General features: G+C 40.9%; 1 protein-coding gene across 5 annotated transcripts in view; it reads left to right on the plus strand.

Annotated features, from left to right (window-relative positions):
* The window catches only part of garnl3 (GTPase activating Rap/RanGAP domain like 3), a 65,926-nt gene extending 48,161 nt beyond the window's left edge, over positions 1-17,765 (plus strand). For 3 of the 5 annotated variants that reach the window (XM_086187587.1, XM_086187588.1, XM_086187589.1), the window contains exons 17-31: positions 1,335-1,409; positions 2,186-2,300; positions 2,436-2,462; positions 2,572-2,676; positions 4,589-4,705; positions 5,565-5,725; positions 6,091-6,249; positions 7,144-7,210; positions 7,566-7,673; positions 8,895-9,013; positions 9,626-9,761; positions 11,978-12,037; positions 14,043-14,261; positions 14,903-15,023; positions 15,110-17,765. In XM_086187587.1, the coding sequence (XP_086043713.1) occupies positions 1,335-1,409; positions 2,186-2,300; positions 2,436-2,462; positions 2,572-2,676; positions 4,589-4,705; positions 5,565-5,725; positions 6,091-6,249; positions 7,144-7,210; positions 7,566-7,673; positions 8,895-9,013; positions 9,626-9,761; positions 11,978-12,037; positions 14,043-14,261; positions 14,903-15,023; positions 15,110-15,269 (1,749 nt within the window). In that variant the 3' untranslated portion in view covers positions 15,270-17,765. The remainder of the gene's footprint in view (positions 1-1,334; positions 1,410-2,185; positions 2,301-2,435; positions 2,463-2,571; positions 2,677-4,588; positions 4,706-5,564; positions 5,726-6,090; positions 6,250-7,143; positions 7,211-7,565; positions 7,674-8,894; positions 9,014-9,625; positions 9,762-11,977; positions 12,038-14,042; positions 14,262-14,902; positions 15,024-15,109) is intronic. The other 2 variants (XM_086187590.1, XM_086187591.1) reach the window with 1 other exon arrangement.
* Positions 17,766-19,587: the final 1,822 nt, after the last annotated feature.

The following is a 19,587-nucleotide window of genomic DNA, read 5'->3' on the forward strand; positions in this document are numbered from 1 at the left end:
CAGGTCCACGTGTTAGCAGTTCAGAAACACTCCGATTCTGTCATGGATGTCCAGGAAAAGTGAGGGTTGAAATAATACAAATGAGAGCAAGAAAAAAAAAACTTAAATAAAGCTTGAAAACAAAGGAAGGTGGAAATGCTGAGTCATTCTGATCTATTTTTTTTCCTGTAGGTTAGACATTTGTCCTGAACTGACTCTCTTCATTTTATCTCATCATGCACTTAATACACAATGATTCCATGTTCTCACGGATACCTGATAGGTATGAATATGCATTTTTATGGATATTTTCTCACAGATGGCAAAATAAATTGTGCTGTGGAGCCATAGTTAGTTGGTTATACCACTGTGAGCTGTTAATGATTTCATTATCTCAAGATTGCTTATTTATGCAGATTTGTAAATGGTGAAGGCAGACTTCATCTCTTGGATTAAAACTTGTCGATCTGTGGAGAGCGGCTCTCTCTACTGTTTATTGGTTCTCAGTATCTGCGTTCTAAAAGAACACAAAGGAACAAGAAAGGCTGAATCATTTTGATGTGATGCAGGGTCCATTATTAATGTAATAATAAACAAGCGGAAAATAGTGCTGTCCTGAAGTCCACCAAAGATGTCCAACTCTCCCAAGCATTGGTAAAAGACACATTTTTTAAATTTTAAGTCAGCTACAATCAGTCTATATTTATATTGTACTTTAATACAAACTCAATACAACACAATAAACTCTGCAAAACAAAAATCCCAGGAGGATTAAAAGATGAGTAATAAATTAATAATTATGTATGAAATTTAAAAAGTTACTAAAAGAGAGATGTATTAAGTGGGTAAAAACAACTGAAGTGTTAAAATGAAAGAAGGCAAAATGTTAAATAAAATGTGGAAAATTGTGATTTTTTTTAAGTGATTAAAACCATGATTAAAGCTTTGAGTATTAAAAGAAAAGGGAGGATGAAATGTAGAATGGAAACATAATTTGATACATAAAAAGAGGAGATGCTCTTAAGTGATTTGTTTAAAAAGGAAAATAAAGTTATAAACGTAGAATAAAGCAAGCTGAAATGTTTAAGACAATAAATAAATGAGTAAAATCAATGAAATTCATTTAAAAGATAGATTAAAGTTCTCAAGTTAGCTTTAAATATCTCAACAACACTGCTGCTGCTGTGAGGTACCAGCCAGGATGTTATATACCGTAGATGTAAAATATCCAGTCGATGGAGGGTTCACAGCGGTGACAGAGGTGTACAATTCTGGTAACACAAGGCGGGACATGTCACACGAGTCGGAGCAGGTGTCACTTCTGTGTGTCATGTATGATGTCATGGGTTTTTTAGGCTCTGAAGCTGAAGACCATCGTAAGAGGAGACGCCCCTACCAGCCTTGTTACCACTGGCCTGTGCAGAAAAGAGGTGAGCTGCTTTCTTTGAGACCATCACCCGCACATAATCACTCATCAAATGCCAACACCTATGTTCAAGAAAACTGCCATAACATTTATTTTGATAGAACTTTTTGGGAAATTATTTTTTTTAACACATTTCTTACAAGAATTTGACAGGCATGACTTTAACGTTTTTTTCAATCACATGAAAAAAATATTGGATAAAAGTTTTGTTGTTTTTGTTTTGTTTTTTTTTAGAAATGAGGGGAAAATAGAAAATTTATGTTAGATATTTGTCAGGTGTGTGTGTGTGTGTGTGTGTGTGTGTGTGTGTGTGTGTGTGTGTGTGTGTGGGCAAGGAGTTGAGTATAGTAAGAAGATAAAAATTACTGTTTATTTCTTATTTTCTCAATAGATGATGTGTTTTGGTATTTAAAAACAAGTGTGATTCGTGTCACATCATTCAGATAATTCATTCATCCCTGTTATATTCACTTGTCCCTATATTATATATGCAATTTTCAGCCAAGTACTGATATCTACATTATTTTATTCTCTAAAATCAGCATCAGCCCCAAAATTTCAGCATCAGTAGGGCTCAAGAATGAATTATTTTCTCTGTGTAGAGCTTCAATCTGATTCATTCTGTTTCATTTTAGGATAATGATGAACAGTGTTGATTAAAATGTTTGTTTGTTTTTATCAAGGAGATGTAATAACCTGTCAACCACACTGGATCCGTTATTCTTCTGTCAGCTTATCCAACACGTGTCTTATTTGTTTGTATCGACTTGTACGCCGCAGCCATGGGAGTCCCAGTCCTACTGCAGCACTTTCCCCTACGAGATTGTGTGCGCTGACTCGTGGGGTCAGTCTCTGCTGGTTGCCACCGACGCAGCGGGGGTTATGCTGCTGGATGGTGAGGTCATCCTAATCGATACTTGCCTATGTTCTCTAAAATAAAGCCACTCATCCGTACCCATTCAATAGTGCACTCAGCAGAATGTCAAGGTCGACAGCTAACATGATGATGATAATGTTGTCCACATTTCAGGCCCTGATCCAACGTTGGCCAACACTGGTGAGTGCCATGTCATCGATCAGTTTCTCGCTTGCACGTACGTTTCAGTTTTGTCTACAACATATCTGACCTTTTCTTTGAGTGTTGGGTGTAATGTCTTGTGTTTCAGAGACGCAGACTCTGCCCCCGGTGCAGGTGTTTGACAAAACCATGGTGGTGAAGCAGATGCACATTCTCGAGCCTCAGGACCTGCTTATCACCAGAGCTGACAAAGGTAGGCGGAAAGCCCCACTTCCCCCATGAAAGTGTCTTTAGCTCGGAGAGGGTTTTTTTTTTTCCCTCCTGCATTACTTCTTTCTGACTCCAGGGCACAGAAAGAGCCAGTTCGGGATATATAGCTTGAAGCTAATGGTGATGCTCTCAGCCACCTACTGCTAAACAGTCCAGAAATGTTCAACTAGCATGATACATCAATTCAGGCTCAATACTGGTGATGAATATGGGTCCATCTGCACTGTCAATGTTGACACTAGCTGCACATGCACCACCAGTGGCTAAGCCCCCCCCCCCCTCCCGAGCCCCTCTTAATACTAGCCCTGTCAGACATGGAACGAGACACCCTGGAGCAAATATTTTGTCTGTCAGAATTTTGGGTCCTCGTCTGAAATCCTGCATCCGCCAGCAGTTTCTGCTGCTCCAAGGGTCACGGGGTGAGGTTGTGTCAACCATTAATCAATATTTGAGCAAGTTATTGGTTTGTAAAGGGCCTTATTTATTTTTTTCCTTACCCAGGAATAACCGGACATACTGAGATAGTATCCCAAGAAGAACCACTTGCAGCAATAAAAGAACTTGGGAAATGCACTTAGTATTTATGTATACTTATTATTTTTAGAGCCAGACAAGCAGATAGCCATCCTGACTCCCAGTGGATGGTTGAATGCTTGTTAGCTCTGCTGCAATGGGCGCTAGCAGTGGAGCGGACGCAAGTCATCTCAAAAGTCATCAGATGCATCTAAAGCAGTCTTAGCCTGGATGGATAGAACTTGGTGGGTTGTCCTTAAATTTGCTTTGAAAAAACTTGGTACGAGGTATGCCAAAAGTTGCTGTGTTTCTTTAATCCTGGAACACACTGGAGACATGAGTGATGCGTTCCACCAGCAGTGCAGAGTGGCATTTTTAATAAGCTGCACTGGCTCTGTTTGTCCTGGCCATAGATATATATGTGTTAGATCCAATTAGAGAGGAAGAGTAGAAGCAGGTTTTAAAGGAATACAACACAAAACACAAGTTTCTTTTTAATGGAGGATTTTGATAGGAAACGATAGATTTTTTTTGGCGTAACTATGTGTACCAGTGTTTGGGAATCTGGGTTTAGACCACAAAGAGAATAAAGAAAAGGATACTGCTCATACCCTCTTCCATTCACGATAGAGCTTCCTTTGATACCATCCTTTGTCATCCTTTTATTATTCACGTGCAGCAGAACAGTCGAGCATTTCCTCTCTGTTATTCCATCTCTCGCTCTCTCTCTCTCTCTCTCTCTCTCTCTCTCTCTCTCTCTCTCTGTTGATGAGTAGATATTTACCCTCTCCCCTCCATTGGCCGAGTGAGCACATTGATCTCTCGCTTTGATCTGAGGACGCTGACCTATAGAGAAACAATTCCCGTCTGGGTTGTGTGTCTGTTTATCCTGAGGGAACAGATTGACTCTGTGACTAGAGAAAGACTGTAAAAGTGTGACAGAGTAACCGATAAAATGCTACATACGGGCATAGAAGAATAAAAACCATGTAGTATAAACAAGAAATGTACTAACACAGCTCGTGTATCTGCTTCAACCAGAGGAGCGTGTAATCAATTGCTCTGCAGATGATTAGCTAACCCTAATATTGACAAACAGGGTTAACTCAGTTTTGATAGTGATTATGTGATGGCAGTGCAAGCATTTCTCATAACTCTGTGTGTGTGTGTGTGTGTGTGTGTTTGTGTGTGTGTGTGTTTGTGTGTGTGTGTGTGGGCTTTGATGAAGCTTCAAGAAGCCTTCCACTAATCCTCCTGCACTACAACAGCATTGTCTTGCTGTGGGAGGATGCAAAAATATATATATTTTTTTAATTTAAAAAACTAAATAGCAAGAGAAGAGAAGAGTAACCATGCTTAACAGAAGGGGCTTTTGTTCCCAGGGAAGGACGCTCGGCTCTATGTGTTCAGACTCAGCATGCTCAAGAGAGGCCTAGAGGAGAGGCAGCTCGTCAGAGGCAAGTGCGACTGCCGGGAGAATAAACTGGAGAAAACTAAAGGTACTACATATAAAATGCAGGAATACACATGCAAACGCCGCAGGATTGTATTCATCTGTTGGAATATTATTGATGTGCTGCAAGCAATGAAACTTGCACATTCTGAGGTTGCTTCAGGTCAAATTAGGAGTTAATTCCACTTCACACACACGCACACACACAGCATCATCACACGCCCCCCTGAATTCTAGCAGGTACATTTACCTACCCTACTTTCTTAGTTATACACAGAATTTTCTAACAAATAAGAGCATGTCAAACATCGTACCAATTTTAGACACTTCCTCTACATAAATTGAGCAGATTAAACCTCTACCTAACCTACAACAAGTGAGCAAAATCATTTGGAGAACAAATTTAGAGAGATTTACCATGTGGCGATGAGCCAAGGCCTTGAATGTACACAATTTATTTGAAAATATATTGCGCTGTAGCTTTAGTATAAGGATCTTCTGTCTTGCAGCGTTTCAGTGAGATTTGAGGACTTGCTTTTAGACTGGATCTCGTTTGAGAAATGTTAAATGAATTTTCATACAACACCATAAACTAAATCTTTTTTTTTTTTTTTTTTGCTTGCAATAAGTCAAAAAAAACTGCCAATGGAAAAAGTTAAAATTCAAGTTTTCTTTTTTTACCATTAATCCTCTTGAGAGGATCAGGATTGATAGCATAATTTTTAAAATTTGAAACACAACATTTGACCCTCCGCTGGTGTTCTGCCAGCTGTCTGAACTGGACTGGATGTATCGATCTTTGGGACGGTGCCAGGGAACAGCACCTACAGCGCTGCACAATTCCAATGTACTCTGTCTCTCTATCTTCACCCCACCCATCTCCTACCCCACACCCCACGTTCCAGGCTGTCATTTGTACTCTATCAACACCCACCACAGCTCAGAGCTGAGGATAGTAGCAGCCATCAGGAACAAACTCCTCCTCATCACCAGGAAACGTTTCGAAGGCTTCAGTGCCTTCGCCACAGGAGCAGACTCACCGGTGGAGGAGTTTCAGTATATACGGGTACAACAAACTCTACATGAGTGAATAAACATTCATCAGTGAAGTCATGATGAAAACTAGCCTACAATACAAAGTTGATTCTGGTTTCTCATGAAAACAGATTAATTGTCAATAATTTGATAAAATTAAGTGGCAACAGTTAAAAAGTGAAATAAAAACTTTAATTATTCCAAAGTCTGAAGTGTGAAGATTTGATGGTGTTTTTTTTTTATTGAGCTGATACTTTGGATTTTGCACTTATCACCAGACAAAAGATTAGAAATAATCTTATATCATTTCTTACAGTTTTATTGAGTGAATGATTAATGAGTGATTCAAAGAATGTGGAATACTGAGGTTGTTGTTTATGTACGTCTGTCCATCAGGAGATCTGTCTATGTGACCCGCCAGTGGTGATGTCACTGGTGGACGGACCGACGGGGGAAAATGACAATATGATCTGTGTAGCCTACAAACATCAGTTTGACCTGATCAACGAGAGCACTGGGGATGCTTACCGGCTTCACCATGTAGACGCCAACAGGGTCAGGAGGCCCAATGTTCAAATGCTGGTTTTCTGAGATTTTTTTTTTTTTTCCATTTGGCTTTCATTTTATATGTTTTGAGCAGAACCAAAACCTTCAGTTGCCCCAGTTAGTCACTTCATTTACCTTCTGATTACCAGGCTGATGACAGGAAGAATGAGGAGATAATTTTATCAAGAGGCCGCAGATTTGCAATCTGTAAATTACAGAGTATGCTGGAGAAGTCTAATAGAAAACACTACGAGAGGACACTCAGAGAGCTTACCTCAGCCGGGGAAAACCCAATAATAAAAGAAATGCAATTTTTCCTTATACTTATTTCATCAGCCCCAAATTTTAATGGGTTCTTCCTTTGCCCGTGCTTCACCCCTCCACTGAGTTTGGTGCAAATATGCCACATAACTTTTATGTAATCCTGCAGACAGACAAACAACAAACGGCACAAATCACAGTCCCAGGTTATATGCATTAAATCTGCCCTTAAATGAGGTACAGTTGATCTATTTGGAATTTTTTCTTGCTGAAGGAAGTTGTCCTCTGCTGCCATGGTTTAAATATGTTCTTAGACAAATTTTACGGCTGTAGATTGGGAAATTGGGAGCACTGATTGTAATAACATTGACATAGATTGCAACTCTGTATGCATAGTTTAAAAATCTGTGCGTATGGATTATGAATATGAGCACACAGTTTACAAGTCATCCAAAGGGAGTTGTCACTCAAGAGTACAGATTTACAAGTCAACAGGTTATATTTTGCAACCTGGTAATGTGCACTGTCATGGCTAATAACGGTTACTCTCAGCTGATTTAACAGTGTCATGAAGCCCCAATACCTTTTATTGTTAAAAACCCGTGTCTCATATTTGATCTTGGTTCTTGTCTTTGCCTGCAGGTAAATTTTGTAGCAGCCATTGATGTGTATGAGGACGGGGAGGCTGGCCTGCTGTTGTGTTACAACTGTGAGTCTCCAGATGTTTTAGATGTGATTTGATCCAGGCTTCTCTCTCTCTCTCTCTCTCTCTCTCTCTCTCTCTCTCTCTCTCTCTCTCTCTCTCTCTCTCCTGTCAAAACTGAGCTTTAATGTTTTCAGTTGCCACGCGCCTTTCTGGAATAAAAATTAAACACAGACTGCTCCAGAATATAAAGAGCCTGAGATGGATGCTGAAAAAGCAAACATCTATCTTAGTTTATTTTTTCTCAGCGATAGCCCAAACAGGTGTTACAACAGAAATATACTTTCCATCCTTTTTATGAAAGAGAAAACCGTAAACAGAATAATTTAACTTGATTTTTAATCCTCTCTGTCTTTGACAGATATTTGTTATTATAAGAAAGTTTGTCCATTTAACGGCTCCACACCGATGATCCAGTCCAACACCTCGGATTTCCACTTCAGCTGGAACCAGATGCCGAATGCTATCGGTAGGTTACCCCGGAAACAACCCCACCCTGCCCATGCTGCTGGCCTGGCCAGAGCTTGCTGTCTCCATGGAAACACCATGTGTAGCCACACAATGTCCTGTGTGATTATTTGTGTTGTTTTGTGTGTGTGCATCTGTGCGCACATGTGCACATGCATACTTGAAAGGAGATGAAATGAACACATCTTGTACTAAAGTGGCAATCATGAGCCTGTTGACAGCATCATGTTACCGGTCTTTGATGCTGTTCTTCCATTAATGTACCTGCCATTCACAAAAACACACACACTTAACCTCACAATAATCATAATAATACGTGCAAAGTAATAACAGAAATATACTGGAACATATGAGTTATTCCTTTGTTAGGATCCTTATTCACCTTATCAGCACAGAAATCACAATTTTAAGATACAATTTATGTATATGGAGTAAGTGAATTAGGCCCACTCACTAAATTCATTCATCAAACCATGAGATTCTATTGACAGAAAATAAGACGCAACAGGCAAGATTAAATAGCTACACTTAGTTCAGGCTTACAGTGTACTACATATGTTCTCATAAATATGACTGTCACACAGTCCGTCATGAGATTTTTTTTTGTCTCTGGATATTTTCCGTCATGTTTCAGGAAATATTTTATAGACTTTGGAAGAGGTTTTTATACCTCCACACTGGCGCCTGCTTTTTATTGCCCTCTATATTTTTTATGAATATTTTAGCGCAAAATTCATTGGCTTTTCATGTACTGCAAATGTCAGTGTTTTCCTTGTTTTGCTTTTTTTAACAGCTTCCATGTCAAAGCATAGGGTTTTCAGAGGGGGGGACTGCACATACAAAGACCGACAGACGTACCATGCCCTTTAATGTTACATCTCAGGAAAATCTTGGGAAGATTTTTTTTTTTTTTTTTTTCAAATCTGGCGCAAGTATCCATTAGGACTGAAAAACGAACTGAAGAGAATTTGGAAGTCAGAGGTCACGGTCACTGTGACCTCACATGAGTGCTGTGTCTCTGGAAAGCCTTTAAGGCATTTCTTCAAATACAGTAAAAACGTTCACTGAGACCTAAAACCATTTTTGGGGTTCAAAGATAAATGTCACTGTGACGTTGAGAGGCATACGAGTGTCATGTGGTATTTCTAGATTTCTTCATCACTGTATTGTGTTCCTTGTGAAAGTGCTGTCACTGGTTTTAATCATATGCTTGTTTTTGCAGTTTGTGCATTTCCTTACATCCTGGCCTTCACAACGGACTCCATTGAGATTCGACTGGTGGTCAACGGCAATCTTGTGTACACGGCAGTGGTGCCAGAGCTACAGTTGGCTTCCTCGCGGGTCAGTTTGATCTACGCGCGACCTGTTATCATGCCTACCCACCTGATTAGACTGCTTCTCTTGATGTTTCTGGTGTTCATCAAACATTTGACTGACGTTTCCGTCGATCTCACCTCTATTTTAACACGTTAATTTTGAAATACCTTTTTTTTTTTTTTCATTTTGTCAATAAAACTTGAGTTCATTTTCATGAAGATATTGAACATGTATCATACGGGTCCTTTCAAAATCACAGTTTCACTATAGCAGGAGCCAAGTTTAGCTGTGGAAGGCCTCACTCTGTGTTATAGAAGTCGCTGTCTCAGCTCTCTCATTTCAATCAATCTTTATTACCCCGGTGGGAAATATGTCTGGCAATCTGCATGGCTACAAAGCAATAATACACACATAATTCATACACACAGATAATTTAAAACAGACCACTGTGTACCTGGCAAAAAACAAATACTTCCTTTCTCCATCGTCATATTTTCTTCATTTGTTTTCTCATTTTTCTGTCCGCCTTTTGCTTCTATCCTTTCTGTCCCTTTCCTCTCAAAATTTCCCAGCATCTCTACATGTTCACAGTCTCTATTAATCTCATTCTTCGTTCTTCTGTTTTTCCACCCACAGTCAGACATCTATTTCCTTTCGTCGGCTCCAGTGAGCTCAGCATCCAACTGCAGCTCCAGAGACACCAGTTCCCAGAGTTCCCCGCAAACTCCCACTGGCTACGAGATGCCCGTGTTCCCCTCGCCACTTGGTGACGGTAAGCCTCGCACAGAGAAATACCAGAAGATGTTGACATTTTTGCTTTCATAGTAAAAGATTTTTAAAATGTCAATGTTGCCCAAAGACATGTTTGACACTGATGCTACTGTGTTTGCCCCGAGCTCCAGTGCATAATCTTACCTCAGCAGAAAGATCCATGGAATGGCAGCCTCCCTCCTCCAGGGTTAGGGGTAGTTCCCCACATTTACTCATCGTTTTCTAGAGAATGATATTTCGTTGCATCTTCATGACTATGATGTCACCATCTCTTAGCGTTGTACTTTCTTAAAACAAATGGAATGAGGGTATTATTTTTGCTATTCATGCTGGAGGTCTCTGTCCTATAACTTCTTGTTTATGATCACGACACTGACTGAGCCGGTCGGTAATTCTTAATTTGATCTTGTGACATCATTCGTCAAATTAAACCAGAAGATGAATTCAGTTCTTGTTTTACATGCAGCCATTTGATCAGTTTTTTAGAACAGTATGGAAATTATCTTAGAGCAACTCTTTGATTCATTTTATGACATTTTACCATGCAAGTATGAGGAGTTTTAGAATTATTTTCTACAATATTATCATGACTCATAGTGTCATTGGGTTTTTCTACACAACGTAACATAAAAATGTCCAGAAGAGTCCAGTCTTTCAATCAGATGTATAGAATTTTAGATCTGAAGCACAAGTCAAGTCCTTAGCCATTTCCCCTCTTTTATCCAGAAATGTTAAATATTAACTCCCCCCACTATGCATTTCTCTTCGTTTACCTAGCGAGTGCTAACTCAGGAGTGTGGATGAAATATAGTCCTCATGACAAAGCCAACACCGGAAATCACTCATCTTTGAAAAGTGTTCAGCGATCACCAACCTTGTCAGGTTAACTTCCGGCAGAGCCAGTAGAAACCTAACAAATAGCTAATGTGCAGCTGAGCAAACCTTAAACGTATATACAAACTTCAGTGTTAGCGTTCACATCACATACCGACAGACCTTTTCAGATACAGGAGCCAAACATTGTGTCTCGCAGTTTTTTTCTTCATAATTTGTGGGATGTTTTAGCACTTAAAGTAAGTACACATACGAGGGAACAACATTCCGCTCATCAGGTACTTGGTAAATGTTAATGCACCAAGTTAAGATTGTTAGTGAGTCCCATCGCTTGAGTCTGAGTCAACTCTCGAATCACACGTATGCGACTTGAATCCACGTCTCAGACCCCATCTCTGCTTTGAGCACACCGTGCATATTAACTGCATTTTTATGCAATAATAAATTATATTAAAAAATGTACTGATTGCAAAATGTTCTCTGTGATGGATTACCCATCTTTCATAACTTCCAAGGATTGGCAGCTTAATTTTCATTGTAGTTAAACGAATGGGGACCTATGGCTGAAACAAAGGTAGGAATTCAATCTAAAACCAGTCGTGTGGAAAAAGGTCGACAGTTATGTAAATGTAATTTGTAGTTAAAGGGCTAATACAAGCAAAATTTGTTCAAATTACAAAAGGAGAATGGACTAATCACCCATATACCTCCCACCACCACCACCTCCATTCAAGGGACACAATAAGTGGCCTGAGAGGCACAGAATGCTTTCAAGGATGATTGAGGATCAATAGGAGCTCCTCCCTACCACCCTCCAGCCCACTTTCACTCCCTCCTCTATCTTTCATTCTGTATTTGACCATTCAGTCCTCCCTCCTGACTGACCTCCTCCAGATTGATACAACTGTCTGAATCAGGGCAAATTTGTGATGCACAGCTGTTAGTATTAATGAAATACAGGTTTGTCATTCAGAGTGAGGAAGCAGACTGATGGATGATGACGATGTCAGCTCGTTAGTTTTTTAGCCGTTAAAAGGGGCAGAAAGTTGCCCTCGGATGCATTCATGTAATTGTGATGGCTGCAGTGAAGCGGAGGCTTTAGGAAAATAATTATTAGTACGACCTGGTAATGTAGCTCTCCTGCGGATATTTACCTGTCCCATTAAGCCTAACCAAACGGTTTGCCTGTTGTAATTAGTCAAGTTCATTTTCTTTTCTGCGTGATTCTGTATCACCAGGACTCATACACCTAATGTCAACCTCTTGTTTATACTGTGTTTGTTAGTGTGTGTGTGTGTGTGTGTGTGTGTGTGTGTGTGTGTGTGTGTGTGTGTGTGTGTGTGTGATCAGTTTGTATAACCCTCTTCTTCGTCCCTGGTTCAGATTCTATACGGATCCCCTATGGTACCAAGCTTTCCCTGTACATGTCTAAGGATGCCGAAGGTACTGCAGGATTCTCCCACAACTCAGTTCATGAAAACGCTCATAATGCCGCCCCACTAACGTGCACGTGCTCCCAGAGTGTATCACCCTGTCTGCTACAAGGCGGCATGTTGACTTGGACGTTGGTTGAATGTTAAGTGAACAATATGTCTTCCCCATCCCCCTTCTGCCTTAACTAATTAAAGCATATGTGTGAGGAGAGAATGAGATGGGAGGGGGAAAGAGAGAGAGAAGTTGATATGGCAAGTAAAGAGTGAGGCAGGGGCGATAACGTCGATCAAGATGGTGAAATAACAGAGGGGATGAGATGCAGAGAAGGTATGTATGAGTGCAGGAGGGGGTTGTGTACAAGTGGGAGGTTGAGAGAGAAGGAGGGAGAAAAGGGAAAGAGGGAAGGAGAAGACACGTCTGCCGCAGCATGATTTACAGATTGCACTGTCGCCATGGAGACTTTTGTCAGCCCTCTCTTCGATCCCAAGTCCAAACAGCGGTGCTTCAATCTAAGGGTGAGGCAGGGAGGAGGTAGGGGGGTGGAGAAGGTGGAGGAGGGGGTGCTGACAAAAATCCCATCCTCTAACTGCCTGTGCGCCTGCCGTATCTGCTCCTTGGGGAGGGTTTCATGTGATGTAATCGCATCAGTAATGTGAACAAGATGCTGTTACCTCCACTGGCTTTAAGAGACCTGCAGCAAAACAAGTATGGAGAATTTTACCTCAATTAGTGCTCCAAGATATCCTAATATTTTCTTTGCCAGTGTGATGACACTTCCCCTGGTCCAGAGACGCATGTGGAATATATTGATCTCTGTGATGATGTATTCCCAGTAACTGCATGCTTTTTCCACTTTTAGTTTCTTGCCATTTTTGCTGTACGACAGCGCAGCTAAAGGACAGGAGGGTCTGTAACAACGCTAACACAGTGTACCTGCCAAACATCAACAGTGACCCTCTAATTTTCTCTCTGGCTCTTTACTCACCTCTCACCCGCTGACATTTCCAATGAGACGGTCCTCTTTGTGCAGCGAAGCCTCCACATTTATTCCATCTTATCCCTGTTACTTCCAGCCTGGAGCAGTGTGGGGCTGCTGGACTGCAATACTGCCCTCCGATGGCACAGTGTGGAACTGCAGCTTTGTGGGCAGATATGTTAAAAGTAAATAAATCATTGAATGTGTCTCGAAAAGACTTTTAGTATTTACAGTCTGCTTAATGGCTGAAAAAGAGATATTACATTTCTTTAGCTTTAGGTTTGCTATCCATCACATTTTTTGCTTCATCTTTAATTTATTGTTGACACATTTAGCAATTTGGAAATACGTCTGTAAGAGAGCATTCAAGGACTAACTTTCCATGTTCACATTGTGCTTGTAACAATGTTGGCAGTAGGCTTTGCTTGCTGATGGGAGCTGTGTGCATATTAGAGGGTGCCTGAATGAACCGCTAAGAGCCATTTAAATGACATTTTTGGGAAATACGTGAGAGGAAGAATACCTTTCTCAAGCCTGTACATGAGTATAGAGATATTTGCTACTAGCTTAGCTTTGCTCAGTGACTGGAAACAGATAACAGCCTAGTTCTGTGAAAGTAATGGTTGAAGACACATAGAGCACCAGCTTTAGCACCACACATTTCCCTATTCAGGTTTTCATAAGTGGTTTGCTTAATTTTAAACAGTCTCTGGCTAAGCTAAACTAAGCTAAGCTACACTTGCTAAGCTACCAACTGCGCATACTTCCAGAAATGTCAAATTATGTCTTTACAATTAGCCGTAATATGCAACAGTACAGTTCTTGATTGAGTGTTGATCTTCAATGTGTTGTGTTTGCATATTTGTAAATGATGAGTTAAACATGCAAAAACCTCACGGATGTCATACATTTCTCATTCAGTTCCACACATTCACCTCCATGTTTAATATTCTCGATCATCATCATCTGCATTGTCCCAACCTTCCTAACTTCAACCCTCTGCTCCTTTTTCTTCCTCTGCTTCCTTCATCTGCACAGGTGAAACAGCATGTAAACACATCTTCAAAATCCCTCTGTGTAACTTGGTGGGCCGCAGCATTGAAAGACCCCTCAAGTCCCCCCTGGTCAACAAGGTGCTGACGACGCCGGCCCCTACCATGGTGCCCCCGACTCCCCTCATCTCTGCCACACACTCGCTCTCTTTGTCCCGCATGGAGATCAAAGAGATAGCTAGCCGCACTCGCAAGGAGCTTCTGGGTAAACTGGAATTTTGCACACGAGAGCAAATTCAGTGTTAATGAAATGAGTATTACAGCACTAGTTTGAGAGTTTAAGATTTTAGATTTATTCTCTGTGTCTCATCTCCCTCACAGTAGAGTGAAGAAGTATATATACAACAACAGAATAGAGAGATATAGAAATGTGTCCTAAAACCAGCAAACAAATTTGAAATTAGTTTCCTCTTCCCATTTATTTTAATTTGATTTGATTTAATTTAATTTTTGGATGTTAACGAGTGGCTAAGCGAGACAACAGAAGTTGCTGGGGGGACATTAAACATCATTGTGAAGTAGCTGCGGTGACATTAAAGTCGTGTCTGCGATGTAGTTTGTTTACAGCCTAACTAAGTAGCTTTGTCAGTTCATTTACACACCAAAAATGATGCAGTGCTAAATTGTAAAGGTTATTTTCTTGAATAAATGTGTCAGTCTCTTTAAAGCGTGTTTGACAGAGGTTTTTTTTGGCTGTAAATCTATAAAAAAAAAAGCCTTTGGCTCTTGGTGGAGGGATCCTTTGGTGATGCTGACTTCTGGGTTGGCCTACAAAAATCTGTCATCCCTGCAGTGCTCTATCCCTTTAACACACACCTGTTTTCTGTTGCCATTGTTCCAAAAAAGGTTTGACAGAGGAACCAAGCGGGAAATCAGACAGCGGAACCGTCAAACAGAGGAAGATGAGCAAGAAGAACACTGAGGAAGAGCCCAGAGCACGAGCACTGACATCAACGAACAGTGAAAGGTGTCAGCGACAGGTTCAACATTGTACATCAGACTTAAACGCATAAAACACAGTCATTTGAGCCAGGGACGTGTCTGTCTGTGCAGGTTATCTTCAGAGTCCATCGAGACGGATCTGGACGTCCACTGTTCGTCCAGTTCGGAGGCCGAGCCAGAGAAGGCGGTGCTGAGAGCGGAGAGTCCACCGCTTGCCACTGCATTCGCCCTCTCCACCTCTTTCGAAGAAGATGTGCTGGACCTAAAGTGATGACAATCCCATCATGCATTCCTCTGCCCTACCACTCCTGTACTGTCACCATGGTTTTATTGGTTTGTTTCTTTTTTGTCTCTTTTTTGGTTACATCCATGTACCTTGGGTCTCCCCATTCATTGGACAAGATGGGTGCAGTCGGAGTTAGATGATGTGTCTGTGTTCGTTTCGTGAGCAGTCCCTCAACCGCTGTATGTTGGGTGTCGGTGTTGCCCCGCTGCAGTTAACCCAAAGAGGCAATGAGGTGGCGTAAGATGTCGTGGTTTACTCTGCAACAACCTTGAGATAGTGTTTGAACCCAAACCGCAAACTGAATGTAAATCTCTGCATTCACAATGCCCTCAGAAGTTACTAGAGCTTAATAGGTGTTGTATATTATGTGATTATTTCCAATCAACTTTCAACTGTTGAATGAAATGCATATATATGTGTACATCTGTTTATACATGAAGATGCATACACAGTGACAGTATGCCTGTGTTGCATATTTATAGATATATTATAAAAATCATTTTATTCCCATATTTAGTAAAAGTATAATGATTTATGCTCTCTGCACATATTAGTCCTTATTCTCCTGATTCACAGTACACAGGTAGACAGGGCTGGAGGCGAAGTCTCCCACAAGTGCCATTTCCCAGCATCCACCACTGAACTGCACCTCTGAACAGCCACCATATTTTGGTGTCTGACAGTAGCAGTGAGTCACTGGAGGCACGCTCTCAAAGCCACACACACAAACACAAACACACACACTAAACCCCTAAGAATAAGCCGACCCTCAATCTGCATGACCGGCATTTGCTGCAATTCTTGTGTCCTCAGTGTCAAATCGCTTCTTTTGAAACTTTGAGGTCTGTGTCGTCATACGAAACGTAACAGCATAGCGCAAACCACAACCAGAGTGAGAAGCGCGGGTGTTGCTTGGATGAAGTTTTTTTCTTTATTACAGTTTACATAAAGAAATGCAACACAATACATATAACTACTTTAAGTAGTTGCAGATTAAACATCCTTCGGTATCCTGGGGCTTGAAGAAGCAAGACCAGCTCAGAAGACAAATTTAGTTGTAAATGTACATTAAATTAAGATAGAGGCCCTCAGTACGTCACTGAATGGCCTGTTTCAGGTTCGCTGGCCATTTGCGAGTCTTTTTGAACCATTTTCTGCATTTTTCTTGTGAAGCATGATGACATCTCACCCACCCCTCCTCCCTTCTCTCCCTCCTCACTGCCTTACTGTGTGTAGTGATACACGCCAGTGACGTTCATTCATTCATTCATTCATTCTTTCTATTTAAATCTTGAGGAATTATTGAGGGCGATGATAGAGTGAATACAGTAAAATCCATGAAGGCTAAAGTACAGAGTTAAAACAACTACATTCAAGAGCAGACTAATTAGTACTTGATAGATTTGAATGGAGTCATGGTTACACTTGTAAGGTTTTAATGTTTGTTAATGTTAGAATATTCCAGAGCCCACTCAGTAGCGTTGCATCACAGCGTTGAGTCAATGAAATGACTAAATATCATTTATTTATTCGGTTTCAGTTGCTTGTCTCATAAATCGGGGTATGAGCAACTGAATTCTATTAGCACCCCTTTTTTTAACCACTACATCGCTGGCTGGGGCGTAGTTGTCCCCCTTCCATGACACAATGATTAAGATCTAAAGAATTGGTAAGAACATCAGCCGAGATTTAGAAAGTCATTTTAATTCACTGGGATTAAAATGAAGCTCCTCTCTTTCAACACTGCTCATCAGTTCTACTCAAACAGGGTAAATACTCGACGTAATCGAAGCTAGTCGCTAAGAACGTCACAAAAGGGTCAGAAGAGTAAACTGGAAGCAGTGGCTCGGGCTATGCTGATGTGGGTATGAGAGCGCCTCCATGTGGTGGTTTCGCAACACAGAAGCCTTTGGATCTTGCATGAGCCTCCTATTCCTCCTTTCCCGTGTTCTCCTCCCGCCTGTCTCAGTGTGAACCCTCCAACACTACAACACAACTCAGAAAACTAAAAAGGGAAGAAGATGAATACGGTGGGGGGGGGGGGGGGTTTACTGCAGTACTTTAGTATTTATGACTCTGATAGCGTGTGGGTGGGTGACTGGGGGACGCTGCTTCTCCCGCTTATGATGTTACTATTTCTCCTGTATTTCTGTTGAGGACACTTTCTTTCTACCTCCCCTTGGCATTTTTGGCTGTCTTTGTTTTTGTTTTGTTTTTTGTTTGAATTCATATTTACTGTTTAGACTGTTGCTGAACCTCTCTGTGATATCAAAATGAAAGAAAATTAACAAAAAAAACACCAAGTGTCTTAAAATATTGTATCGCCATCGTTTTTAATGCCAAGTACTACTTGTAAATGTTTGTGTATCAAATGTGGCCTCAAATGAAACTGAACTTTATTATTATTATTATGATTATTATTATTATTTGAGCAGTTATTTTAAACAAGTGCTGTAGACCACTGCTGTGAAAGTAGTCAATTCTGTTCATTGATATGTAATAAATATTTATGAAATTTGAACCATATGTCTGTTTTTTACTCACACAGGTCACTGCTTTGAAGCCAGAACACTCAGTGGGACATTTTTAGAGTACAAAGCATCAATAAGACTTTGGGCAGAGAGCCTGTCATGTGGAAAATGTCAATGTGGAAAGATTGGGACCCATTACGGTTTCAGTTTTTGTTCCTCATCTTTGGAGGGCTGGAACCTGCAACCCTTTAATAACCTCACCCCCCAGGAGGCAGCTGGGATAACGCTGAGTAAACCTGCACAAGTAAATCAGAGTTGCATTTCAGCCTGAAACATTTTAGTGCTTTATTGACAAGTAACGGGATGTTAAAGTCTCTCCTTAAACTCACAGGAAGCCAGAGTGGTGATTTAAGGAGTGGTCTTATGGGCTCTACTTTCTGGGTGAACATAAATAAATACTTGAGGAAAGGTGTTCCTGCTTTTACTCCAAAACAATACACGAGGAAGTCTCATTTATTTTTATTTCATTGACTTGTCGGTTGATGAGACTTTTGAGGTTTTGCGGGAAGGAAATCACACAATTAAAACTATAAAATGTGGGAAATATGGCCACCTGATTAGTGCTGACTGTGTCCACAAGGTGGAGATAAATAATCTGATGGTGATGGAATTATGGAAAAATTTGAGGTCAGTTTATTGTTTGTAGGTACAATTTAAGAGCCAGAGGGGAGCCAACACACGCAGGACAATAGATGATCCGATCTAACATGAACTAGCAGGAAGCAGTCAGCGGAGGCGGAAAATGTATAATAGTTTAGTTATGTCACAAAATTTCTAATAACTCATTTCATTTAATTGTGGTCAGAGATGCGTGTGTGTGTGTGTGTGTGTGTGTGTGTGTGTGTGTGTGTGTGTGCTCAACAGAAAGGAGTTTCCTTTTCCCCTCAAGGTCTGGGCAGGTTGAGACTTTCACACTACTGACACAGACACACACCCAGGTTATAGACACACCCTCTCCCTAACAGGTCATTAGCTTTATGATCACATTTACTGTTGATGCCAGCTCATTTAAAGCTAAAGGATTAGCCTTTTCCATTCCGCCCACAAGTTTTCTTTTTTGCCATGAAACCGTATCTGCTGTGTCTTTTAGTCACCACTGGGAGGAAAATCACTGGAAAAATGGAACGCTGAAGTGATAAAACAGAGTATTTCAGTTATTTTTAAAGGCAAAGGAGGACAGGTTGACATGATTTGTGAAAGTTTAACTGACCCCAAACCCTCCAGCCCCCCAGCCTCCCCCGACCCCCAAGTCCCTCAGGTCATGACGGTGAGCACAGCATAGCCAACAGCCTTACATAATAGGTGCAGGAATGCTGCTGGAGTTTTGCCTCGGCCTTCTGGATCATCTCACACTCACACACACACACACACACACACACACACACACACACACACAAAGAGAGCCCTGTCTCCTCGGTGCCAGAACACACAGTCTCTGCACGAACAGGCAAAGTCAACAGTTTGATGGTTCTATTAAAACATTTAAATAAATGAATCAAATCACATCGGAGCCAACTGGGTTGCATGAGTGACCTGTTTTATTTGCCTACATGAATGTTTCTGCGGAGTCAAAAATAGTTAAGAATAAATAGTCATTACAGTTCTACAAAAAATAATAATAAATTCACAGATATAAAATTGTACAGTGAGTTCTTTTTCATTTTGAAACTGCGTTAGGATCTTCTTTTTGAGACTGTTTCACTCCTGATTCACTGAGGGTTGTTACAATCTCTGCTGTTTCTTCACACCCTCGGTCACCATGCCAGGATCCC

This window comes from Aulostomus chinensis, chromosome 19, assembly GCF_037954235.1.
Source record: "Aulostomus chinensis isolate RoL2024-O1b breed Wild chromosome 19, RoL_Achi_v1.0, whole genome shotgun sequence".
Lineage (NCBI taxonomy): Eukaryota > Metazoa > Chordata > Actinopteri > Syngnathiformes > Aulostomidae > Aulostomus > Aulostomus chinensis.